The sequence below is a fragment of the Eschscholzia californica genome, unplaced genomic scaffold (assembly GCF_041429995.1).
Source record: "Eschscholzia californica isolate CP2 unplaced genomic scaffold, dmEscCali1.0.p SCAF_1, whole genome shotgun sequence".
Lineage (NCBI taxonomy): Eukaryota > Viridiplantae > Streptophyta > Magnoliopsida > Ranunculales > Papaveraceae > Eschscholzia > Eschscholzia californica.
This window is the reverse complement of record NW_028238198.1, coordinates 22634871-22662419: the sequence shown is the minus strand read 5'-3', so window position 1 is coordinate 22662419 and position 27549 is coordinate 22634871. Positions and strand designations below refer to the sequence as shown.

General features: G+C 35.9%; 2 protein-coding genes across 2 annotated transcripts; one reads left to right on the top strand and one right to left on the bottom strand.

Annotated features, from left to right (window-relative positions):
- Positions 1-4755: 4755 nt before the first annotated feature.
- Positions 4756-11836, bottom strand: LOC147565207 (uncharacterized). Its single transcript, XM_086649338.1, has 2 exons — positions 11794-11836; positions 4756-6566 (listed from the first exon to the last, which is right to left on the bottom strand). The coding sequence occupies exons 1-2, from the start codon at positions 11834-11836 to the stop codon at positions 4756-4758; spliced, it is 1854 nt and encodes a 617-aa protein (XP_086505464.1).
- Positions 11837-11915: 79 nt separating this feature from the next.
- LOC147565206 (uncharacterized) lies at positions 11916-22958 on the top strand. Its single transcript, XM_086649234.1, has 4 exons — positions 11916-12017; positions 13047-13061; positions 13227-13292; positions 22242-22958. Exons 1-4 carry the CDS (start codon positions 11916-11918, stop codon positions 22956-22958), a joined length of 900 nt encoding a protein of 299 aa, XP_086505360.1.
- The last annotated feature ends 4591 nt before the right edge of the window (positions 22959-27549 follow it).

Sequence of the window (27549 nt, the reverse complement as noted above, 5' to 3'; positions counted from 1 at the left end):
TATTCCCCGAAGATTATTCTTTATGCCTCAAAGCCGCGACCTATAATTATACCAGTAAATGATATGACAACAGATTGAATACAACAATCCGTAGTGAGGAGAATAATTATACGAGTGATGCTAGTGAACAAGAAAAATAAGACAAATTTTAGACAAAAATCTTATACCGTTTGTTGTGATCTATGGTTCCGTGGATAAAAATCAATACTCCCTCCGTCACATTTTGTTTTGCCTTTTGAAAAATTGAATTTTTAAGGAATTTTTTTTTTCTTAATTGTCAGCATGCCTGGAAACCTTGACCTCTAAGGTGGAAAAGCAGACCTCTTACCACTCCAACCAAGAGTTGCTGGCGGGAACTTATTTATTATTGACGACTAAAACTACTTGATCATACTACCCATATTTAAATATAGATATAGTATTCATTGGAAATAACATCAGTAGAACTGCACAACCAATTAGAATTCTTTATTGTAAAAAAAAAGATTGTTTTGGAAATGTCATCTTATTACTAGTTAAATGAATATTATATAAGAAAAGTAAAAAAATGTTTCCGGACATGCATAACAAGAATAACCACCCCAACAAAATGAGACGAAGGGAGTATAGTGTTGTTTTTGTTTAAAACAAAGCAATGTGGTGTATAAAACCTATATGGTCTTATGCTAGCCTTCTCCCACGACCAAGAAGAACTTGACCTCCATGGCGCATTACAAGTAGACCCCTGTAGCACGCTACAACCTAACCCCCCTGGCACATTACATACTAACCTCCACGGCCCCGTAAAAAATGCCATAACTAGGCGGTCCTCGTAGAAAGCTGGCCCTCACGGCACGTAAAAATTGCAGACTTGAGTTTCAACCTCTCTACGGAAAGGCCTAATATTGTAATGATAAATACCACAGAAGCAGGGTTAGTGCCACAAAACTTAAACCCTATATCAGTTACCTTATTATAGTGTTTTTTATCATGAAATTTTCCATGAATGTTTCAGAGGTTTCAGTAAACATAAGTAGGCAAGTGAGAGAGAAACAAAGGTATGCACCACCAAGTTGGTCATATAGATTATATTGATGATGATGACATTACAAAATAAATAGAATAGCTAGCTGGTGCATGACAAATAGATATGAGATCTTATTCTGAAGCTAGACATCATAAATCAATAGCTATTGATGCAGCCTTTTATTTTAATTTTCTTCTTCTTTGCACCAGATTTTTATGTTATACGCGAGATTAAGCGCTAACACAGCAGCACGAGCAGCCATTCAAGTTGAGTCCAAGGAGACCAGGGACGCATGCATAAGCATCGAGCTTAACGTTGACGCTAGCTAGGCAACCCTGGTAACAGGTGTTGTAACATTCTGTATCAGCAGTGCAAGCAGTAAGGAGTGACAAGTTCAACACAATCCCAGCATTACATGTAACTCCAAGTGCTGATGCCATCTCTGTATATAAACACATCATAAAACATAGGAATCAACAACTAGAGTTGTGTATCTCTCATGTACAGAACTATTTAGTTTATAGGCAATTTAGTCTTCAATTGGAGAAAGAAATATAATTTATATCTACAACTTGTATTCGATTGGTTCTTAAAATAATAATTTAAAACAAAGTACATTTAATTAGTTATTTGGGACACAATTTGTGTGCACAAAAATTATTATTATTTCGGTACAACTTGTTCCCTCAATTCAATTATTTTATTTAATATTGAAAAAGAATGATTTTGTTAGTGATATACGGTGACGGTCACAATGCGTCCCATTTTTACGCCATGTGATCCTTTGGGACTTTTATCCCTCTCCCCTTTGAAAATAAAAATTATGAAGAAAGAGAAGTTGTGATTGATTACAATTTTTGAGAGATATTTTCTACAAAACGGATAGGATATATTTATTTTCTAGTTTTTGGTTGACAATGGAAAAAAATTGATATTTTTAGTTTTTTTCCGGCCTTGACTTTTGGGCTCGTTTATTATTTTTCATTTGTAAAACCACTGTTTTTGTATGGTTTCAATTTCTCTCCGAATCCAACATCCCTACCCGTTTATGTAGAACGAAAAGAAGCAAAAACGATATATAAACAGAACAAATAGATCAATAGGGAGGAAAAGAGCGGCGTCGTGGTGACAGGTGAGATAGGAGAGATGGAGCCAACGAGAAAGGGGAGAGAAAGTGAGAGACTTGACTTGATTCAAAGTCGGTGGTGCCTATATGCTGTTTGAACATTTTTGATGATTTGATGCCGTTACTAATTCATGATCTGGCATGTACCAAATGAAAACTTCATTTTCGATGACAAGAATTTTTATGAAAGCATTTCATTTGCTTCTCGTCCATGGAAGTTCTTATTTTTTTTTTACTAATGTACAATAATTTTAGCTTAATTCTTCTCTTGATGATTGATTCAAATTCTGATAACTTTAGTTGTAGTTTGTCTCTTCAACAAGTGGGGACAACCCAATATGGCCCGTTTATTTCGTTCTGTTTATTCAACAAGTGGGCAGAGGCTAGTATGGCCCGTTTATTTCGTGAGCAAGCAGTGATGAGCTCATGCCCTGACTCGAATCGCTTGAGCTAGTCGTGGCCCTTCTCAACTGACATCGCTAACCGTTGACATGCCGAATATATATCATCCACATGTGAGGGTCAGAACTGAGTTGGTAGGATTGTAAGAGCTTCAATCTCGCACAAAGCATGTCGTGGTTCAATTTCGTTAGGTCTGTGCACGATTCATCTCGGAATTCCTTAAGGGTGGCTACTTACCAGGTAACTCACCCCATTGGCGTGGCTGAGATATTAGGAGCCCAGTGCAAGATTTTGATTTGGGTCCTAACAATATAATATGAAAAAAATTGAAGTACATAATATATAAGTACGGTACAGTTTGTCCCCAATATCTTGAACACAATCATACAAAAACGTATTATTTGCATAACTAATTTACTTAAAAAATTTAAATCTTAAAATCCACTTATGTATCAAAAGTACAATTCTCTACTAGTTTACTATAATGGACAAACAAACGAAATAATTATGGGATTTACAGAGATATAAAAGTTATAAAAAATAGTTTTTGCATTAATACATAGAACAAAATAAAGGAAAAAATATGTGTATTTCAAAGCGAAAAATAATAAATTTATATTATATTGAGAAAATATGTCTACAACAATTGTTTGTTTAAACTCTCATGGATTAAAAGCGATTCCAAATACTAGCTAAAATTGTTTAGGATAATATAGAATTACTTAACTAAATTTCGCATTTATGAAGATAATCTGAAAGGATTTACTCTAAAATCATTGTCGAATGTCGACTACGCGTGGGAGAGTCGTCTTGAAAGTATTAAGGCAATCATAACGCAACCTCTACTAAGTATTACTATTTAGTACAAGTTATTAGTAGCACTTAATAAGGTAAGCAAACGTTTGCAAACAAAGGACATAGATATTGATGTTGCTATGGAGTTAATAAAAGGTTTGATTGTTTATCTGAAGATGTATAGAGAAACTGGATTTCAAGAATCCATGGTTGATGCTAAGAAAATGACAATTGAAATGCAAGTTGACCCAGTTTTTCCTCAGAGGCGTGAAATCCGTCGAAAAAGACATTTTGACGAGACATGTGATGGATCATCACAATTACTTCCGCAATCTGGTGAGGAAAATTTTAGACTTCATTATTTCATCTTATTAGTAGATCAAGCTATTGGTTCATTAGAAAGAAGATTTGAACAATATCAAGAATATGAGAAAAATTTTGGCTTTTTGCTGAGACCGAAAAAGTTAAGCGGGTATCATGTTGATGAATTAAAAGCTTGTTGCCATAATCTTTCAAATAGTTAGAGGAAAGGAGAACATTTTGATGTTGAAGCATATGACTTGTTTGTGGAGTCGAAACTCTTACAAACTATTTTGCCAAAAAATAATCACGAAGCTAATGATGTCTTAAACTTTTTGAAGAAGATGAATTGTTTTCCAGCTAGCAGCATTGCTTATAGAATATTATTGACTATACCAGTCACAGTTGCATTAGTAGAGAGGAGCTTCTCAAAGTTAAAACTTTTGAAGTCATACTTAAGATTGAGCATGTCGCAGAACAGGCTAAATGGATTAGCTTTGCTTAGTATCGAAAGTGGATTTTTAGACAAAATTGATTACGAATGTTTAATTGATGATTTTGCTTCAAAAAATGCAAGGAGAAGTAATTTCAAGTAAAAATTTTCACTTTAAATGTTTTTCAAGATACACTGTTAATTAATTACTAAATTATTTATTATCTTTTGAAGTCTAAATTATTTTAAGTTTTGTTTTTATTTTACGTATAATTTTTTTTATATTTTGTTTATACACCTAGCTAAAATTTGACCGCGGGCTCCCAAATTCTCAGACACGGCTCTGATGAAGTGGAATAAAACTCAAATTTCTTACGAGAGTTGACGTTGATAGGTGCAATGGATTATATAGGCACTTTTGAAAGTTGCTCAACTCGCTAGCGTACCATCTAGACAACAACCATCATTTGTGAAAATTGTACAGTTATAGATATATGACCCCTCTTATGATTACCAAAAAGGGGGTCCCCCGCGGTGAGGGGGTCCGGTGCGGTCGCACCCCCTCACTCACGACCTGTAACCAGTGGCGGACCCAGGATTGTTGGCTCGTGGGGGCACATATTAAATGAAAATTCTAATAACAAAAAAATTCTATCTGTTTATTTATTTCTAATACCATAATTAGATACAAATCTATAGTTGACCGCGCCGAGTTTTCATTTTTTGAAATCGCTGCATAATCACTTCATTATCAATTGAATCAAAAATATCTCTCTCAACATATGCGAGCAAGTTATCATTCATCCATTCATCTCCCATTCGATTGCGCAATCTATTTTTGATAATATTCATACTAGAAAATACTCTCTCTACTGTGGCGGTTGCAACTGGAAGGGTTAATGCTAATGTCAATAACATGTACACCAATGGATACACTTTATCTTTTCTTTTCTCTTTCATCTTTTTTGCAAGATCAACTAGCCCTTTCAATCCAAGAAATTCGTTGCTAGACTGCATATCAATTAAATAATTTTCAAGTTGATCTTCAAGGACTCTAAGGTCGATGCTAGAGAAATCTTTAGGGTAAAATTTAGCAAGTTGGAACAATTTTTGTTTGTCAAAAGCTGCAAATGAGTCGATCGGACTCAAACTAGCCAAACAAATAAGCAACTCAGTGTTCACCTCATTAAAACGATTATTCAACTCTTGAAGTTGCAAATCCACGACTGTATAAAATAACTCAACGCGGTAATGATGTATGTTTGTGATTTTTTGAGTTTTTCGCCTCGGTCGCCCTTCCAGTATGAACATATCTTCCATGTTAGGAACTCCAATATTGTGTTTCTCACAAAAAGAAGATACTTCAATAAGCAAACAATCCCAACCACTGTCTCGCATTTCTTGTAGTCGTAGCTTGCATATTGTTACTAATTTCATAGCATTAACAATCTCTTGATCTTTTCTTTGTAGTGCTTGTGACAAATCATTTGTAATACCCAAAATATATTTTGTCAAGTGGAGACATAAAACAAAATTGAAAGACTGAACTGAAGTCAACAAAACCCTTGCTTCAAATTTTTTATCAGATTTTGTATCATCTGCCACCATCTCAAGTACATCTATAGTGGCTGAAAACATGTTAATCAAACTCACTAATGTCCTGTGATGAGATCCCCATCGTGTGTCACCAGCTCGTACAAGACTAGTTTCTTGATTTAGTCCTTGTCCACTAGAAAGTTCATTATTATTAAGGGCCTCAAAGACTGTATCAGAATGTTTTTCTCGAAGAAGATCACGACGTTTTGGAGATGCTCCCACAATATTCACAACATTAACCGTCAAAATAAATAAATCGTTGATTTCTGTATGTTTCCTTGCCACAGCAACAACAGCTAATTGGAGTTGATGAGCAAAACAATGAACAAAATAAGCACACCCATTTTCTCTTAAAATAAGTGTTTTAAGACCATTAAACTCACCTTGCATATTGCTTGCCCCGTCGTATCCTTGTCCTCTCAATCTGTCCATGCTTAAACCATGTCTGGAAAAGAAGTCATCAATAGCTGTCTTAAGTGCGAGTGATGTTGTATTGCTTACATGCTCAATACCAACAAATCGCTCAATTACTTCACCTTCATGCACATATCGAAGTACCATAGCCATTTGTTCCTTCGTAGATATATCACGAGATTCATCAATAAGAATAGAAAACCTAGATTCACCCAATTCGCGAATAATTTTGTCGATAATTTCAAATGAAATAGCATTTGAAATATCCCTTTGAATTTTAGGTGACACTAATTTTAGGTTTTCAGGAGCTTCTTCCATTGTGACGGCTTTAATACCATCATTTTCATCTCTCAACCATTGTAACAATTCAATAAAATTTCCTCTATTACTTGAGCATTCAGATTCGTCGTGCCCCCGAAATGGAAGACCTTGCTTAAGGAGAAAACGAACAAAATCAACAGACGCATTTAAACGGATTCGATAATTTTTCCTAACTTCATTGAAACACAATGAAGAATAAAAGAACTACCAAATTATATTACTTTACTCTTGTTATTTTCTGCATAAGCCACCTTCACTAGAAAAGTACTTTCAACTAATAGAAGAAAAGATGAGAAGACTTGATTTTATACTATTAATTCTCTAAACCCTAATTTAAGTTGGATTTGGAAATTTTCTAAGTTAATAATCCTGATCTAATTTGGGCATACAAAGTTACTAAAGTTGGGTGGTCTACTAGTCTTATAAGGAAGTTATCATTGTCCTTTTTACTTTTTAATTACTATTGTACTTGAAGTTGGAATTGGAAACAGAGCCACGAAAGAAACACCGTGTTTAGTGATTTCCGAGACAAGAAGGTTGGGTTTGGAATTAATTTAGTAGGTATTGTAAAAGTTACTTTAGAGGGAGATGTTTTTATTCAAAAAACCCTACCGTAACTACTCTTATAGGGAATCCACATTGGGGCATGGGGGCACGTGCCCCCAGGGGCCCTAATGTGGGTCCGCCCCTGCCTGTAACTCACATGTTGCTAATATCTTTTCTTAAAGGGCTTTCATCGTAATGAATTTAAATTCAAACACTTTCGTTGGTGCTAGTGCTTGAGGGGATGCAGGGGTGGACCCACGTAAGGGTTCGAAGGGTACGTGTCTCCACATGCCCAAGCTAAGTGTTTGTTTTGAATAGAGGTGAAGAATACTGTACAAAATAAAACCAACACAATCCTGAATGTAGGATGGGCGCGGCGCAAAAGAGGTGGGATTGACCACTTTGAAGGTCTCGTGATTGATTCCCTTCATCAAATTCTTTTTCATTTCAATTTTTTATGATTAAATTTCTTGCTGTCCCCCACGTTTTAATCGGTTATCGTATTTGTCCTATATTTCTTTTATATAAATTTGATGTTGACTCCCTTTAACTTTTTTAGAGTTATTCTTTTAAGAAGTTTTTTCTCTTGTATCAGGGTTGATTGAATTTAGGATTTTTGAGTGAGAGGCACAGAAAATGGAGGGTAAATAAGCATTACCCCCAGCCCAAAACAAAAATGAGAACCCAGTCCAAATTGTCAGGACAGCTCACACTTTTCTAGTTTTTAATTTATTTATCCCTCTTTTACCTCTTCACGGAAAATTTTCGTGTTTTCTAACAATCTGACGGATGACAGCGAAGAATTAATTTCCCGTACATGACGTGATGTCAGAGAAACATTCAGATTTTTTGAAAATTAAAAAATGGCGCCATTTTTTGACGAAATTTCAGGCAATTTTTTTGGATCCCGCCCATTATATTTTGTTTCAACTCCTTCTTTCTTCTTATTTATACATCCAAAAATCTTCTTCATCATTCTTATTTTGTTTCACATTTTATCTTTTACATTTCTTTCAATCTCTAAGAACATAAATTTTCTGTTCTTTCTCTCTCTGAAACTTTTATGTTCTTATTTTTGGATGTTCATCATTTTTGTTTTGTTTCACATTTTATCTTCTTCATCTCTTTCAATCTCTAAAAACATCAAAGTTTTTTGTCTTTTTCTCTCTAAAAGTTTTATGTTCTTATTTTTCTTCTTCATCATTCTTATTTGTTTCACATTTTATTTTCTTCATCTCTAAAAACATCAAAGCACATAACCAAATGACCAGTGCACAGAACCATTACCGGTACAAAAGAAAAGTCCCAGTTCAAAAGTGTCCAGTACTGAACCAAATGGCCAGTACATAGAACAATTCCCGGTGCACAAGAAAAATCTCAGTACAAAACTGTCTAGTACATAACCAAATGGCTTGTACACAAAACAATTCCCGGTACACAAGCAAATTCCCAGAACAGAAATGTCTAGTACATAACCAAATGGCCAGCACACAGAACAATTCCCGGTACACAAGAAAATTCCCAGTCCAAAAATGTGTAGTACATATCCAAAAAATGGTCAGTACACTAAATAATTCCCAGTACACAAGAAAATTTTCTTGTACAAATTCAAAAAAAACTACCAAAAATGAAGAAATTTGTTGAGATTAGAAAGATATAAGAAATAAATCTAGAAAAAAGAACGAAATTTGTTGAGATTGGAGAGAGAAATTTAAAAAGATTGGAGAGAGAAATATGTGTGGGAGAAAATAAAAAAGAAAAAAGAAAAAAGAAATAAATGAGAAAAAAAACGAAAAGGGCAAGTTGGTAAATTTTGTAATGGCAATTCTGTAAATTCGTGAACAATACAAGGATTAATGTCAGGTGCGTATTTTTCAAAAAATTTCGCATTTTCCGGAAATTTTTCGGTGGCAATTTTGTAAATTTATGGAAAGTACACAGTATGATGGGAGGCGTGTCAGATTATTTCTCAGAAATTTTCGAGTTTTCCCGGGAATTTCTCGATGACCGTTTCGTAAATTTCGAAAAGAAGAAGGGTGTTTCGGAAATTCCACCCCCACCTCCTGACCATTGGACCTGCCCCTTATTCTTTTCCTGCAGTGGACCTACTTCTTGTTTTGGGTGAAGGAAAATTTATGGTCAAAATTTATTTCCAAAGTTTACAGTTGCCAAGAGCAACATACCAAATTAACCTTTCTTGTCCTAAAAATGAGGTTCCATGTCTCTCTCTCTCTCTATGTTCTTACAATATTTCTATCTCTACAAATTACTTTGTGTTGAAAATCATTATCAAAATTATATATATGTTAATTAAATTTCGAATCTTCTTAAAATATTTATTCTATTCTAAAAATATACTTAAATATAACACATTTTATCATTTTTTTTTGTAAGAAAAAAAGTTGAATTTTTGATCATTGCAGTCTTGCTTTCATAAAAAACATAATATAAACAGATATTTATTTTGCTAACACTTTCAGTATTTTTTTAACATTTTATTGATTATATTAGCATAATATGCGTAACATTTGTTCTGAATTAGTTAGAGTACATGAATAAAAGTTTGATTATTTATCTAGCATCTTATCGATTCTAACCACATTCTTAGATATAACTGAATTTAAAAAAACTTTACGTGTAAATTCACATACTTAAAACCACAATCTCGGCTGTAAATTTGTATAATATATTAGTGTTCAAACAAGTGCTTGCAATTCATGGAATGATAAAATATAAACGTAAAATAAATCGAAATAGGAAAACTTTACCAAAAATCTATACAGTTCTACTGCCGATAAATTCATTTTGAGAGTAATGCTATTATGTTAGTAAAAATGTTATTCTTGTTAGAGTTCAGAAAATATTGATAAAATTTCCACAATTGATGCAAAATGAAAGAAGTGCTACAAGAAATTTGAGGGCGTTGCAGACTAAAAACAAGCTCGCTGTTAGAATCAACAAAATACTATGAAAATATACAAAAAGTCTTCAAAATATATAATTACCTTTCATGCAATTTTTCTGGAGAAAACAAGATTATAGGAGAGAAACAGTGAGACAAGATCTGAAGGATTTTTTAAAGAAAAAGATTGATGTCTTAGCTTTAAGAATAAGACCAACAAAACCATGCACGGTGCAACAATCTATCGTTGAAAAAAAAAACGAGAATATGAAAAATTTAATCCATTGACCATCATGTTCTTCTAGGTTTTCTCCAAGTGAAGACTAAAAAGTTTAGATGGATTTTCTCTGCGATTTCTCTTGACTTTCTCTCGGTGAACTAAAGAAGAATGAGTTATGGTCGATTTTCTTTTGGTCCTGGATTAGAGAAACATTCCTTTAAACTGAAAATGCAACTTTTTGTAGAGATGGAAACTTCTTATTCAGGAATTATTTTCTTAAAACTGAAAAGATTATTTGTATCTTCTAATATGGGTAATTTTATTAACTTGGGATAGGTTAGGTAGTAGTAGATAAAGAGAGGTTAGACATGTAAATTATTCCTATTGGAGTTATTTTCTATTTAATATTATCTTTGGGCTCTAAACCCATTGACCCTGTGATTTTGGACCTAAAACCCATCTTTCCCTTTCTTTTTATCTAATTTTTCTAAAATCAGTTTATTCTTTCTCTCTCTCTTTCCTTCACTTCTTTAAGAATGTAAATTGTGATGATCATTTTTCAAGACGTAAAAGTCTCTCATTCTTTTGAAATAAACTTTACACATCATTTTTATATAATTCGAGTATGTATATATTTATATTGAGACTACAATCAATACAACACACAATTTAGCCGTAGTCGAGTTAGTTGGGAGTGTAACTATAAGATATAAGTCACACGCTTGAAGGTCATATAAATTTTTTGAATAATATACAATTATTTATTATAACTAAAAGTTCCCCACAAAGAAATTTTTTTGAGTCCGTTACTGAGAAGATGTAAATGTAATTTTGTGTAATTGCGATTAATTATTCATTTAAAATTATATTTGTGATCGCAAAACGGACAATTGTAATTTTGTGTACCTGTAATTATAAATAAGATCAATACTCTATATTTAATATTTTGATATGACTACCCGACCATGCCCGACCCAGTCCAAGGAGATGACTACCTGGCCCGACTTGATATGCTGAAATGACTATTCGGCCCGACAAGATTCCCACCCGTACCTAAGCGCTTTTTTTACTTTACGTAAGTGATCTCTTGGGAGATGCTGCTAGTTTTGGGCATGTAGAAACTGGAGAACCTATTTATATTTTGGAAATGGACTACGATCTACGTTAGTCATTACATGACATTGATACATCATCAAGATTAGGTTTTCGTTCCGTAGGACGCGACAAATCCCTCTTGACTAACGCTAGTAGATATCATTTAACTCTGATTTTACACATAAGTATAGAAAAAGAGAGAAACCTGCATTTAAAAAAAAACTGAACGCGATTTTCCATTATGTCAGAGGGAACCTCTTTGGATCTTCTGATATTTCTCGAAGACCTCTATCTTTCATGTGTTTGGAGCTTATTTTCTTGTTTTAATTAGTGCATGATTTATTTGCTATGTGTCCGTATTGTTTGTCCTTTGACTAAATGGACTAAACAACTGAAACTTTAACAGAAAGGGGCTAAACTCAAAGTAGCCGAAATTATGGACTTAAGATAGAATGCGCTAAGTCATGCGCTGCTGTGTTGCATTCTCGACCCGCAAATTGGATTGTTACGTGGGTGGGACGGAGTCTTCCACGTGTACGGTGGATTTCGTTGGCTATTCTCCATGGGACCTCTTGATTGTCATCCGATAAGAAGGTAACTAGGGTTTTGGAGTCAGATTCCACTATAAAGGAGGAACCTCCTAGTTCTTCAGCCAAATCTAATCCTGCTTCCACCGCCATTAGCTCCCTATGTAAGGCAAATTTAGGGTTGAAGATGTTTGTTCTGGTTCCCACAATAGTTCTTTCGTGATTTTTGGCTATGGCTGCCGCCGAGGCTCTGGTGGAGGTGTATGCACCATCTACATTGATTTTAATAACTCCTGTATCTGGAGGGATCCATTCAAGAGGCTGCGAAGAAAAGGTATTAGTAGAGAGGGAAGTTGAGGGAGACGCAAACCTGTGATCTTGCTTCGATTTATTGAAGATAAGTTGATAGTTAATCGGTCTATTCTGGAAAAGGAGCTCATTTCTTGCCTTCCACCAATGCCAAACGAGATAAGTATACTTATACCAGTAATCATTTAAAGTCCTGATCTAAGTATGTAAGAAGGGTTTGAAAACCCCGACAGTCCCCAAATAGATGAATAACAGTCTCATTGTCGGACTCACAAATCACACAAGTCCGACTAACAGTACTTAGTATATATCTTTCCTATATTATCAGATACTGCGATACCATTGGGAATAAGTTTCCAAACGAAAAGTTGGATTTTAGGTTGCATATCTTTCTTTTTCCAAAACTTACCCAGGGAAAGTCAAGTAACTTTGACTGTAAAGGAGGGTGGGTTTTGATAGTGGTATAAAATGATTTCAAAGAAAACTTACCTGTTTTCGTATTGCACCATATAAGCTTGTCCTCCCTATTTGTTGTCGGTATTTGAATTTCCAAAATGGCTTCTACTATTGTATTATCAAAGTGTTGATGTAGAGTTGAGATTTGCCAGCTCTTTGTGTTTTGATTAATGAGATGTGAAACCAAATTAATTTCAGGGGGTAATTCAAAGAACTTGTGCCCAAATAGAAGTAGGATATTCCAGTATCTCCAGCAAAGCTTTGCTAGAAGTGATAAGTTAACTTCCTCCAATGTACGGATCCCTAGGCCTCCCTCTTGTTTAGGCCTAGCTATAATATCCCATCTTATAAAATGAAGTTTTCTCTCTTCCACTGAATGTCCCCACCAAAAGCTTCGTTCTAGTTATTCGAAAGTATGGATGGTTTGCTTTGGTATTATTTGGAGACTGAAAGGGTAAGTAGTATAGGATTGGAGTACTGATTTGACCAGAACCGTTCTACCTGCCTGAGTAGTCATTTTTGTTTTCCATCCGGCCAATGAACTTTGAAACTTCTCAATTAACCAATTATAACTATTAATTCTCTTTCCTGATTTCAGAATCAAGGAGCCCAGGTATTTGGAATCATCACTCACGCGTGGAGCTTGTAGGGTGGTCATAAAAGTTGCAATGGTATCTTCCGAGACTCCCGATCCAAAATATATAGCCGATTTCTGGAAATTCACTTTCTGCCCCGAGAACTATTCATATGTGGACATAATTTGAGTAATCGCGAGTAGGTTGAGATTGGTTGCATTGCCAAAGAGGATAAGATCGTCAGCGAAGAGCAGATTAGAGATGCTAGGGCAAGTTGTATAAATCTTGTAACCCGTGTATAATCCCTGTAACTCAAAAGAATTAATGAGAAGAGATAGAGACTGTGATGCTAGGATGAAGAGGTAGGGTGATAATGGGCACCCTTGCCTCAACCCGCGAGTGGCCCGAAAATGGCCATACAACCCCCCATTTAACTGAATATTAAAGTGAGCAGAGGTCACACAGTGTTTTATAAGACTAAGAACATTGCCGTGAATGCCCGTGGCCAGAAGGACTTTTTCTAAAAAAGTCCAGTTAACTCTATCATAGGCCTTGGCCATATCCATTTTAAATGACTATTGGGCCCGACAAGATTCCCACCCGTACCTAAGCACTTTTTTACTTTAAGTAAGTGATCTCTTGGGAGATGCTGCTGGTTTTTGGGCAAGTAGAAACTGGAGAACCTCTTTATATTTTGGAAATGGACTATGATCTACGTTAGTCATTACATTACATTGATACATCATCAAGATTAGGTTTTCGTTCCGTAGGACGTGAAGAATCCCTCTTGACTAACGCTAGTAGATCTCATTTAACTCTGATTTTACACATAAGTATAGAGAAAGAGAGAAACCTGCATTTAAAAAAAAACTGAACTCGATTTTCCACTATGTCAGAGGGAACCTCTTTGGATCTTCTGATATTTATCGAAGACCACTATCTTTCATGTGTTTGGAACTTATTTTCTTGTTTTAATTAGTGCATGATTTATTTGCTACGTGTCCATATTGTTTGTCCTTTGACTAAATGTTTTAAATTTAACAAAGTTGTATATACATAAAGTGTAAATGTTTAAGACTGATCCAAATACAAAACTAAAAACTAAATAGCCCCGATGGTACCCAAAAAGGCGAAAACTGTTGGGGTCCCTCCTTATAATAAAAGGACTCCTAGTTGGAATAGGATTTCCCTTATTCCTTGTTTGGGGAAAAAAATAGAAGTTTCTATTTTTTCAAGCCTAAAAAGGAATTCCTATTTCTATTGGTAAACCTCCCTATTTATCATTATAAAAGGGAATGAAAGGGAAGAGATTATACACAACAACTTCCAGAACAAAGAGAAGTCAGAGAAAGAGAGATATCTGAAGTGGTTCTTTCAAGAGAGATTGAAAGAGCAGAATATTAGTTTGAAGAAAAGAAGATTATTAATCTTGTGAAGCAATTTAGTTTGTGGTTATCTTCTTCAACCTTTAGTAATCTAGGATTTGTTCAAATCCTAAGGAGTAAGAGATTTTTATTTCTTTGTTTCTTTGTTCAGTTTATCCACCATAAGTTTGGTGAAGAGTTGTGTAACCCATTATTTAATTATAGTGGAAGATTTTGGACTAGGTCCTGTGGTTTTTTACCTTCTATCTTGGAGGGTTTTTTGCCACGTTAAATAATCTTTGTATCTCTACTTTTACTTTCGCATCGTTTATCTTCATATTCCTGAACAAGTTAATTAGGTTATTTTTCCCAACAAGTGGTACCAGAGCTTAGGTTGGATTTATTGTTAAGAAATATGGAAGTGAATACTAATCGCATGATTAGTTTAGATGGAGAAAACTACTTGATGTGGAAAGAAAAAATGAAAGATTTGTTATACGGCAAAAGACCTAGCTGCACCCATTGAAAATCACGGTACAAAACCGATGAAGATAGATGTAGAAGACTAGAAGGTATTAGATCGTAAGGTTGTTGGATTTATTCGACAATGGGTAGCACCCAGTTTTTTTCATCATGTATCGACGGAGACTTCCGCTTTTAGTCTATGGAGGAAATTAGAAGAATTATATGATCAGAAGACAGCTGCCAAAAAGGCTTACTTGTTCAGAAAGCTAGGAAAATTATAATATAAAGAAGGAACCTCAATTCCTCAACACTTGAATGAGATAAAAAGTCTAGTAAATCAGCTTTCTGCAATGAAGTTAGTTTTGGATGATGAGTTGCAGGCCTTACTTCTTCTAAATTCTTTACCAGATAGTTGGGAGACATTGGTGGTGTCTCTTAGCAATTCTGTTCCTGATGGCATAATGCGTATGAATCACGTAACAGGTAGTTTGTTGAATGAAGAAACAAGAAGGAAATCATCATCAGACGAGTCTTATTCAGAGGCACTTGTTACAGAAAGACGGGGGAGAGGTAAAAGTAGAAAACCTCATAACCGTGATTAGTCAAGGGGGAGATCAAAACCAAAGAAAGAAGTTAGATGTTTTGGTTGTGGAAAAATGGGTCATTACAAGAGTGATTGCAGGAAACCAAAGAAGGAAAATAAAAAGGATGATGAAAAACAAGATAATGTTGCGGCAGTTGCCTCAGGTGATGACATTATCTTACTCTCAGGTTGTGGAGACACTTGCTTAAGTATGACTGAGTCAGAACCAGAAACATGGTTGGTTGACTCAGGTGCTTCGTATCATGCTATTCCATGTAAGGATTTCTTTAACTCTTACAGAACTGGTGACCTTGGCAAAGTCAGGATGGGAAACTTAGGTTTCTCAAAAATCGTAGGAATTGGAGAAGTGAAAATTGAGACGAGCACAGGGAGTACATTGATTCTTAAGAATGTGAGACATATACCAGATCTTCGATATAACCTAATCTCTACCGGAGTATTAGATGATGAAGGGTACCACAGTCACTTTGGTGATGGAAAGTGGAAGCTCACAAAAGGGTCAATGGTGATAGCAAGAGGGAAGAAGTGTTGTACTTTATACAGGACTCAAGTAAAACTGTGTAAAGGATAATTGAATGCAGTTGAAAAAGATTCTTCCACTGATCTTTGGCATAGAAGACTCGGGCACATGAGCGAGAAAGGACTTCAAATCCTTGCTAAACGACAAGACTTACCGAACATGAAAGGTATAAATTTAAACACTTGCTCTCATTGTTAGTAGGAAAGCAACAGAGAGTTTCCTTTCAAAGGAATGCATCTGAAAGAAAATCCAGTGTTTTGGAGCTTGTTTATTCTGACGTTTGTAGACCTTTAAAGGTCAAAACACTTGGTGGTGCTTTGTATTTCGTTACTTTTATAGATGATGCTTCCAGGAAAGTTTGGGCATATGCCATAAAGACCAAAGATCAGGTACTTGCAGTTTTCAAGAATTTCCACAACATGGTAGAACGGGAGACAGGAAAACCATTTAAGTGCATTCGCACTGACAATGGAGGAGAATACATCGGGTCGTTTGAAGAGTATTGCAAAACCCATGGTATTCGACATGAACAGACAAATCCCAAAACTCCACAACAAAATGGTGTAGCAGAACGCATGAACCACACTATTGTGGAGAGGATCAGATGTATGCTCTCAGAAGCAAAACTGCCTAAATGCTTCTGGGGTGAGGCAATGCGTACTGCATGTTATATGATTAATTTATCACCTTCAACACCATTAGATGGAGATGTAGCTGAGAGAGTGTGGGCTGGGAAAGAAGTCAGTTATGAACACTTAAGGGTGTTTGGTTGCAGGGCTTTTGTGCATATACCTAAAGATCAAAGAGCAAAGCTTGATGATAAAGCCAAGCAATGCATCTTTTTAGGCTATGCAGATGAGAAATTCGGATACAGGTTATGGGATCCAGTCGATAAGAAGATTATTAGAAGTAGAGATGAGGTCTTTCTTGAAGATCAAACTATTGAGGATTTCGGGAAAGTTGAGAAGCATGAGAATCATAGTAATGATCTCATTGATCTAGATCCACATATCTCTTCTAAGGTTATGCATGATGATGCAGGTGAAGAACAAAATCATGAAGATGAAGCTCATGAAGATGTTCCTATGGGTGATGATGTTGAGCAAGGAATGGAAGTTCAACATGAACCACCAGTTGAATTGAGAAGATCTACTAGAGAGAGAGCACCATCTACCAAGTATCCTCCACACGAGTATGTGATGGTTACAGATAGTGGAGAACCACAATGTTATGAAGAAGTCATAGATGATGAACACAAGAAGGAGTGGTTGAAAGCTATGCAAGATGAGATTGAATCATTGCATAAGAACAACACTTTTAAGTTGGTTGAAAAACCTAAGAATAAGAAAATTCTTAAAAATAAGTGGGTGTTCAAAATCAAGACCGAAGAAAGAAATTCACAACAACGGTATAAGGCACGCCTAGTGGTGAAAGGTTTTGGGCAAAAGAAGGGTATTGATTTTGATGAGATTTTCTCTCCGGTGGTAAAGATGTCCTCTATACGGTTAGTATTGGGATTGGCTGCAAGTATGAACCTAGAAATTGAACAACTAGATGTCAAGACCGCTTTCCTTCATGGTGACTTGGAGGAAGATGTGTATATGGAACAACCAACAGGGTTTGAAGTTAAAGGTAAGGAACACTTGGTTTGTAAGTTAGAGAAGAGTTTATATGGGCTGAAACAAGCACCAAGACAGTGGTACAAAAAGTTTGAATCATTCATGAAAGATCAAGGGTATCACAGGACGGCTTCAGATCATTGTGTTTTCGTTCATAAATTTCCTGATGGAGATTTGATTATACTTCTACTTTATGTTGATGATATGTTGATTGTTGGTCAGGATGCTAATAAAATTAGCAGGTTAAAGAAAGAACTAAACAAGTATTTCGATATGAAAGACTTGGGTCTAGCAAAACAAATTCTTGGCATGCATATCTCTCGTGATAGAAAACTGGAAAACTTTGGCTATCACAAGAAAGATACATTGAGAAGGTTCTAGAAAGGTTCAATATGGACAAGACAAAACCAGTGAGTTGTCCATTAGCCAGTCACTTCAAGTTGACTCGTGATCAGTGTCTATCAACTAGAAGTGAGAAAGAAGAAATGGAGAAAATTCCTTATGCTTCAGCTGTAGGAAGCTTGATGTATGCAATGGTGTGTACAAGACCGGACATTGCATTTGCAGTTGGAGTAGTAAGCAGATTTCTTGCTAATCCAGGCAAAGAGCATTGGTTAGCAGTGAAGTGGATTCTGAAGTATCTTAGAGGTACGTCTAAAGCTCGTATATGTTTTGGTAATGATAAGCCAGTATTAGTCGGTTACACAGATGCAGACATGGCAGGAGATGTAGACTCTAAAAGGTCCACATCAGGCTACTTATTTACATTTTCAGGGGGAGCAGTGTCATGGCAATCTAAATTACAAAAGTGTGTAGCTTTATCTATTACAGAGGCAGAATATATTGCCATTACAGAATGTTGCAAGGAGATGTTATGGATGAAGAGGATGTTAGAAGAACTTGGTATGAAACAGGATAATTATGTCATTCATTGCGACAGTCAAAGTGCCATCCACCTTAGTAAGAATTCTAGTTTCCATTCAAAGTCCAAGCATATAAATGTGAGATACCAGTGGATCCAAGATGTTCTTGAAGAAAAGGTGTTGAAGATCGAGAAAATCCATACTGACGACAATGGTTCAGATATGATGACAAAACCATTACCCAAAGGCAAGCATGAGCTATGTAGCAGTGTTGCAGGTTTGGGGATGGTAGGTCCCTCTTCATAAGTCGGGAGGGGGAGTTTGTTGGGGTCCCTCCTTATAATAAAAGGACTCCTAGTTGGAATAGGATTTCCCTTATTCCTTGTTTGGGGAAAAAATAGAAGTTTCTATATTTTCAAGCCTAAAAAGGAATTCCTATTTCTATTGGTAAACCTCCCTATTTATCATTATAAAAGGGAATGAAAGGAAATAGATTATACACAACAACTTCCAGAACAAAGAGAAGTCAGAGAAAGAGAGATTTCTGAAGTGGTTCTTTCAAGAGAGATTGAAAGAGCAGAATATTGGTTTGAAGAAAAGAAGATTATTAATCTTGTGAAGCAATTTAGTTTGTGGTTATCTTCTTCAACCTTTATTAATCTAGGATTTGTTCAAATCCTAAGGAGTAAGAGATTTTTATTTCTTTGTTTCTTTGTTCAGTTTATCCACCATAGGTTTGGTGAAGAGTTGTGTAACCCATTATTTAATTATAGTGGAAGATTTCTGGACTAGGTCCCGTGATTTTTTACCTTCTATCTTGGAGGGGTTTTTTGCCACGTTAAATAATCTTTGTGTCTCTACTTTTACTTTCGCATCGTTTATCTTCATATTCCTGAACAAGTTAATTAGGTTATTTTTCCTAACAAAAACTACTTACAACAGTACCTTATATTTGTGACACTCGTTTAACTTTTTCTAAAATATGCATACTTTTTCAATTGTGTGACTATTTTATTGGTTACATTAACCCAAAAGGCAAAATCAAATTAATTCTTTTTAAATTTTAAATTTCACGTTAGCCCTCCTAATTTGAATCCCTAGTTACCCCCGAGCAGTCCCATACGATTTAAGAGATCAAGAACTCAGTCTGTATCGTGCATGCATGAGTTAATTTAAATGATGTCCCATGCACTACATAAAATGATGTGCATATTCACCCAATTTATGATGTGCATGTATTCATTCAATTTAGTACTAATAGTAGTAAAAAACTAAACAGAGAGTTTCATGCAAGTGCAACCGTACCTGGAGAGATATAAACTAGAATTTTTTGGTGCTATGGAGAGTTTTTTGAGGAGAGAGAAGGTCTGCAGTGACGTCATTCAAGGGCGTTTTTTCCCTCTTTTCTTTCTACCGAAACCCTAGATTTCCACCTCCATCCACCCAAATTCTTTCACAGTGTTCATCACTCTTCAATCCAAATAACCATTTGATCTTAGATACTGTATAACAAGTAGGAAAATTCGTTTTGAGGAGAGATACTCTTGTTAGGGTATATTTTTCCTCTCCCTTTCAACAAATAACTTCAATCGAGCACTTGAAATAGCATCACCAACTGCTGGGTTCCACTTTGGCTTCCAATCCAACCCTATCAATCATATCCTAAACTTAGTTTGCACTATTCAAGGGGAAGAATAAGATCGGAATTAGGGGCAACTCAAGCCACCGGCGCCGACAACACATGGATTCTAGAGAGCAGTAAAGTAGATTAACCTAATAGGAAAGCAAGCGTATCTTCGGATGACTATATCCAAGCTCACAATCGTTTGACGACATCAAGGAAGTAAGTACTTTCATCTCTTTCAGACATCAGGGAAGTCGATCTTCTCAACCCTACTATTTCTATTTTCATCCGATTGGTTTCTTGTTCATCTAGTTTCATCTTTTCCTCATCTAATCATCTTCCTTCTTGCATGAATGTCTCTATGAGGGAAACCCTAACCCTTAGGGGTTTTAATCCCTCTTTTGGTAGTATGATTAGCTTGTAGTAGTAGTTCTTAGTGGATCCTTTATCTCTAATACTGATTTCTAGATTTTCTGTTATTTTGTCCATATTAAATATTGATAATTTATATTTATATATATATTACTTTAGGTTTATAGTTTTAGATTTGTTATTTCTTTCTCTTTGCAGTACTATATTATTAGACTTAGTCTTAAGATTAGCTTATTTTAGTTTTTGATTCTTCCTTGAGTCTATCTTTGTTTTCACTTAGGTTTTCTCTCTTTTGATCTCTGATTAGTTAGTTTTCTATATATATTAAAAAAAAACTCCAAAGATATACTCCCTCCGTCCCAATTTGTGTGGGTGTTATTCCTTTTAAGGAAGTCCCAAAATGTTTGTCCACTTACTTTAAATAAGACTCATTTATTACTAGTTTCATTGATGTTTCCCAATCTACCCTTACTTTTAATACTAATAAAAAAATTATATTAGTTCTACACTAGTTCCAATGTAGTTTTCATTGTAATATTCTAAAGTAAATATGGGTGATATAGGAAAATACATTTAGTTAGGAAGTAATAAATGAAAATCCTTAATAAGTTGGATCTCCCAAAAGGTCAAACAAAATGGGAAGGAGGGAGTATTATTTACAGTCATATATATATATAGAGTTATGTTAGTTTTATAGTATTGTTGTTAGATTTTATATTTTTCCTGTTTGTTTTCTTTGCTTTAGGAGTCCACGGGTTCCGCCTAGTTTTCATCTCGATTAGTTTTTAATGTTAGTATTATCGTGTTTACTTTCTCTCATCCTTATATGTTATAGTGTTAGTGATTGTCTTCTTCCATAGTAGTTAATGTATCTGTCTCTTACTAGCTTCTCATTATAGTTCGTCTGCTTAGTTTATGCTCATTATTTTTCTATTTGTGGTGCTCTTGGGGAGTGCCTTTATACTTTGGGTCTCCGGGACTTTAGGTCTGCCTCTATACCTCAGTACGCTGAATAACACCCCCACCATGGATAATCCATCCATTTTAAGTTGGAACGTGAGGGGAGCCTCAACATTCCTCACTAAGAAACACACCCTCAATGTTATCATGAAACACAAGCCGGACATCATTTTCCTTTCGGAAACCAAAAACAAATCATACAATATGAATAAACACATTCCCATCTCCAAAAACTACTCTAGTTACTTTGTGGACCCTCTTAACAAAGCAGGAGGCCTCGCTATTTACTGGAAGCACCACCTCAACCTCAAAGTTATTTACTCGGACAACAACATTATTCAAGCTGAATGGAATAATGCCAGCTGGCCCACTCCCATCACGATTACTGGTTTCCATGGGTCCCCTTACCACAAGAACAAGTTCAAGCCTTGGAAAACTCTCAGTCAGCTGAATCAAGACCAAGAGAACCCTTGGGTGATGATTGGGGATCTCAACTCTATTCTTGATCCGATAGAGAACCCTTAGGTTTATTAGATTTAGGCTATCAAGGTAATCCCTATACTTGGAATAATAAACAACTTGGAGAGAATCTGATTCAAGAGAGGCTGGATAGGGCATTGGCTAACCTTCAATGGCTTCACCAATTTCAATCTTATGGAGTCACTCACTTGGAAGCAGTCGGATCAGACCATTTGCCCATCCTTCTTGACAACAAAGATCCTAGTCAAACTACCCCTAAACCTTTCTAGTTTATCAGAACGTGGATGACCCACCCTGACTGCTATAACTTCATTGCTGACAATTGGGAACACATAAAACAATATTAGAACCCCAACAATATTCAACAAGACCTTAAAAAGCTTAGCAAGCAGCTATCTAAATGGAATAAAAAGGTCTTCGGTAACATAGAAAATAACATCAATCAGATTACAAAAAGCCTTCAGAATAGTAAATTAAAAGAGGAAGACCACAAACTCACACTTGCCCTGGAGGAGCTCTACAACCAGCAAGAGAGTTTATGGAAGGAGAAATCAAGAAACAACTTTATCACCTTAGGCGACAAAAATACCAAATATTTTCACTCTCAGGCCATTCAACGCAACAGGACCAACAAAATCAGTGTTATCAAAGATAAAGATGGAGATTGGCACGAAGATATAAAAGACATTCAAGATACTTTCACTTCACATCTCCTTGATATTAGTACTACGATCAATCCTGGAGAAGATCAGAATACTCTCAACCTTTTCACTCCCACTATCACGCAAAATCAGAACAAAGACCTACTAGCTATTCCAGACAAGGAAGAAATCAATTGGGCTATTCAAAGTCTCAAGAAAGAAGCTGCCCCGGGCCCAGACGGTTACCCTCCTTTTTTCTTCCAATCTAACTGGGAGACTGTCAACGCAGATATTTTTGACCTGGTTCAGAATTTCTTCAAAACAGCCTACCTTCCTCCTGATATAAATCATACTCATATCTGTCTGATCCCCAAACCCCTATCCCCCAAACCCCGACAGACTATCGGTCCATCAGTCTCCTGAACACCACTTACAAGATCATCACCAAGCTGTTGGCTGAACGTTTCAAACACACCTTAAACCCTATTATCTCTCTCTTTCAAGCAGCTTAAGTCCCCGGTCGACAGATAACAGACAACATCATTATGGGACAGGAAATTATCCACTCTTTCAAGAAGATGAAAAGTTCCGCTGGATATTTTGGTCTTAAGTTAGACATGTCCAAGCTTTCGATAGAATAGAATGGAAATTTCTAACAGACATCATGAGAAAACTAGGCTACGACGAACATTGGATTAAGATGATCTATACTTGCATCTCTACTTCATCAATGTCAGTGCTTATTAATGGTCGACAAGGTAAAGCTTTTTATCCTTCTAGAGGTATTCGGCAAGGTGACCCGCTTTCCCCGTTTCTCGTCACTTTAGCTATGGAAGGCCTAAGTCGTAAGTTGATGATGAATAATAATCAAGATAGGTTTTTGGATTTTCCTACTTATCATGCAGACTTTGAGATCTCCCACCTCCTGTTCGCCGACGATTGCATCATTTTTGGTAAAAGCACAATAGACAACATCCACATCCTCAAAAAGATTCTTCAGGACTTCTGTGATAGCTCGGGTCAAATGATTAATTATGCTAAATCCAACATCTTCTACTCAAAGAATTCACACCCCAAGTTCAAAAGACTGATTATGCGCACTCTGAAAGTTAAATATGCCTCCGCCTCAGAGAAATACCTGGGAGCCCAGCTGTTCATCAGAGCACAAAAAACAAAGTATTCAAGGATATCCTGGAGCACATCAAGAATAAGCTCAACAAGTGGAACCACTCGTTCCTATCCCAAGATGGTCGCATTGTGGTCATCTCAGTCATAGCGGCGGCCGTGCCCCGATACCAGATGAAGTGCTTTGCAATTCCTAAAGGAATAAGCAAAAGCATCAAGGCCGTTCAACGGAATTTCTGGTGGGGTAAGTCGAAAGGTATTTGCACCAAAGCCTGGTCTTATATCTGCACTCCTAAGAAACTTGGAGGGCTAGGGCTTCATCTGCCAGATCTGGATAATACAACTCTCCTTTCTAAGATGGCCTGGCGGCTCAAGACTGAACCAGAAGCAATATTGGTCAAACTCCTTAAAGCTAAGTATTTCCCGCACTCCAACACCCCAGGCCCTGCTAAAGCTCATCACTCCTGGAATTAGAAGACGATCAGAAAGCACTATAGCCTTCTTGATGACAATCAACTTGGGAAGTGCAATCGGGTAATGACATTAACATCTGGACTGACAATTGGATCCCTGAAATCAATGGAACTATTCAGAACAACAATCACTCCGATCTTACCAAAGTAGCTCAACTTATCTCGAACAACAACTGGAATAATGAAGTGCTCAAAGCCAACTTCGACGTTAATACTCAGAATCTTATCAAAACTATCCCGGTAAACAACGAAGGTAAGGACCAGCTCAAATGGAAACTTACCAAATCGGGTAAATTCACGATTGCTTCCATGTATCAGCACCTCAGCAATAATAACAGTAATCACAACCCTAACAACCAGAACTGGAATTTCATCTGGTCTCTCCCGACCGTTCCGTGCATCAAAATGTTCATCTGGAAAATCTGCACCAAAGCTCTCCCTGTTAGGGAAAGAATCGGAAAATACATCGACAATAATACCACTTGTCCTAACTGCACTAGTATAGAATCTATTGAACATGCTCTTTTACACTGCGTTTTGGCTAAAAACATCTGGTTTAACTACAATATCATATCTGAAAATATTACGTCCATATCTGACTGGATCTTTCTTGGCAAAATCAAATTCATCTTTGCTACACCAAAGAAAATATTCACTTTTCGACCATTTTATGGATTTTGAGGAAAGTGAGGTGTGACCACTGTTTTCAATATGAAATCTATGACCTGAATAAAATAATTAGAATGATCGAAAACTTCCCAAAAATCAATATGAACGAGGAGAAAATCAAACATACTTCTAGTGACAAATGGCAACCCCCGCCCCAGAATTTTATTAAGGTGAATGTTGATGCATCTTTTACTAATATAACATCCAATGTGGGAATTAGCTTGATTGTTCACAATGCAGAATCAAAATTCATAGAAGCGAAAGTAAAATCCACTAGAGCCAGAAACAGTGAAGAAGGAGAGGCGATGGCAATCTTACTCGGCCTCGAATGGGCGAAAGCTAATCAACTCAAGAATATAATTGTAGAAAGCGACAATATCAACCTCATCAAACATCTTCACAATAAACATAACACGTTACACTGGCAATCTTTAATCCACATCCGGAGAATTCGAGAAAGCATAAAAGAATTCGAAGTGGTGAAATTCAAGTATACGAAAAGAGAACTCAATTCCAGCGCAGACAGATTAGCAAAATGGGCAAGGAAGAAAAACGCGAGCAAAGAGTTGAAGAATGTACCTTGTATGTTTTTTTTTGTTGAACTAATGTACCTTGTATGTTAGTTAATATATATTGTAATAACGCTGTTACTTAATCTATGAAAGCTAGTTTAAAAAAAAAAAAAAGTGCAACCGTACCTTGGGAATGTGAGATGATGGAATACCATGGGCTTGCTAAATTATTAAGTTGCCTGTTTTTATTAATGTGCATTGAGCTAAAACTATGGCCTATCCAGGATACCTAATAGCAACTACCTTGGCAACTGCACTTTGCCTTAATTACAAGAAGTTAGTACTTTAATAGATTATGATATGGATTAGAGCTATAATTAGGCCGCTCTTTTGGGGGAAAAAGAAAAAACTTCGAAGCATAAAGACTTAGTCAATAAACATTGACTTAGGAGACATACTCCTTTTTTAGCCCAAAAATTGACTTGATCTAACATTGCCCCCTCATCTTCATCTTCATCTTCTCTCTCCCTCTCCCTCCCTCTCTCTAACCTTTTGTCCCGTTCTTCTTCAGATCTTCGGAAAACAAGAGTTTTCACTGACTTTACTCTCTTTCGGCGAGTCTACGGCTTAATCTTTTGTTTTATTGATTTTGACTCTGTTAAAATTTAAGAGCAAAAAAATTATGAAATTTCCTATGGTTTTGTGGTTTCGTTCTAATTAAACTGGTCATGTTATTTAGTTTCACTGTGATATATTTCCTGAATTGGAACTTTATAGCTGATCTAGGTTGAATTTCGGAGGTTAGACTGATCAAAATGGATAAATTAAAATTAAGTGGTTTGGGTGAAAGATTAATAACTAGTGGAGCTTAAATGGGTAGAATGGTTAGGGAGGAAATGAAGGAAATATTACAAGCTGTAACAGAGGAATAAAAGTTGTTGATGAAGCAACTTTAGATACCATGGAAAAAACCAAATCGGGGTTTGAACGTGAGAATAAAAGTTGTTGATGAAGCAACTTTAGATACCATGGAAAAAACCAAATCGGGGTTTGAACGTGAGAATAAAAGTTGTTGATGAAGCAACTTTAGATACCATGGAAAAAAACCAAATTCGGGTTTGAATATGAGGATATGTTCTTGGTTGAATTCTGAAGAATTTAGTGCTACAAAAAAATTGTAATTACTACTTTTAATAATCTAAAGATTTATAACTACAAAAAAATTTAATTTAAGATTTATAACTACAAAAAAAAATTAATTTTTGAGATGCCGAGTGAGTGAGAAAACCCGACCTAGAAAGAAACAATGAGAGAAAGGGGGAGAAGGAGAGAGAGAGATATAGTGAGAGTGAGGGAGAGAGATATAGTGAGAGAGAGGGAAAGACCGAGAGAGAGGGTAACAGTGAGTGAGAGAGGAGAAGAGAAGAGATGGCAATGGTGGTCGGTATGGTGGTGGTGGGAAGTTGTGGTGGTGAAGAATAGAGAAGATGAAGATTAGGGGGCAATATTTGATCAAGTTAATTTTGGACTAAGAAAAATATGCCTTTGAAAATATACAAAAAGACATAGATTCCTTAGAGAATTTATTCCCGAAGATTATTCTTTATGCCTCAAAGCCGCGACCTATAATTATACCAGTAATATGACAACGGTTTGAATACAACAATCCGTTGTGAGGAGGATAATTATACGAGTGATGCTAGTGAACAAGAAAAATAACATAAATTTTAGACATAAATCTTATACGGTTTGTTGTAATCTATGGTTCTGTGGATAAAAATCAATACTCGCTCCGTCGCATTTTGTTTTGCCTTTTGAAAAATTGAATTTTTAAGGGAATATTATTTTTTTATTGTTTTTTGAATTGTTAGCATGCCTCTAATCCTTGACCTTTAAGGTGGAAGACCCAACCTCTTACCACTCCAACCAAGAATTGTTGGCGGGAACTTATTTATTATTGACTACTAAAACTACTTGATCATACTACCCATATTTAAAATAGATATAGTATTCATTGGAAATAACATTGGTAGAACTGTGCAATCAATTAGAATTTTTTATTGTAAAAAAATGGATTGTTTTGGAAATGTCATCTTATTACTAGTTAAATGAATGTTATATGAGAAAAGTAAACAAATATTTCCGATCATGCATAACAAGGAAACAAGAATATAAAGTATAGGCCCTCTCCACTCATTGCCAATTGGTTTTGAGTTGGATGGTCACAAACTTAAC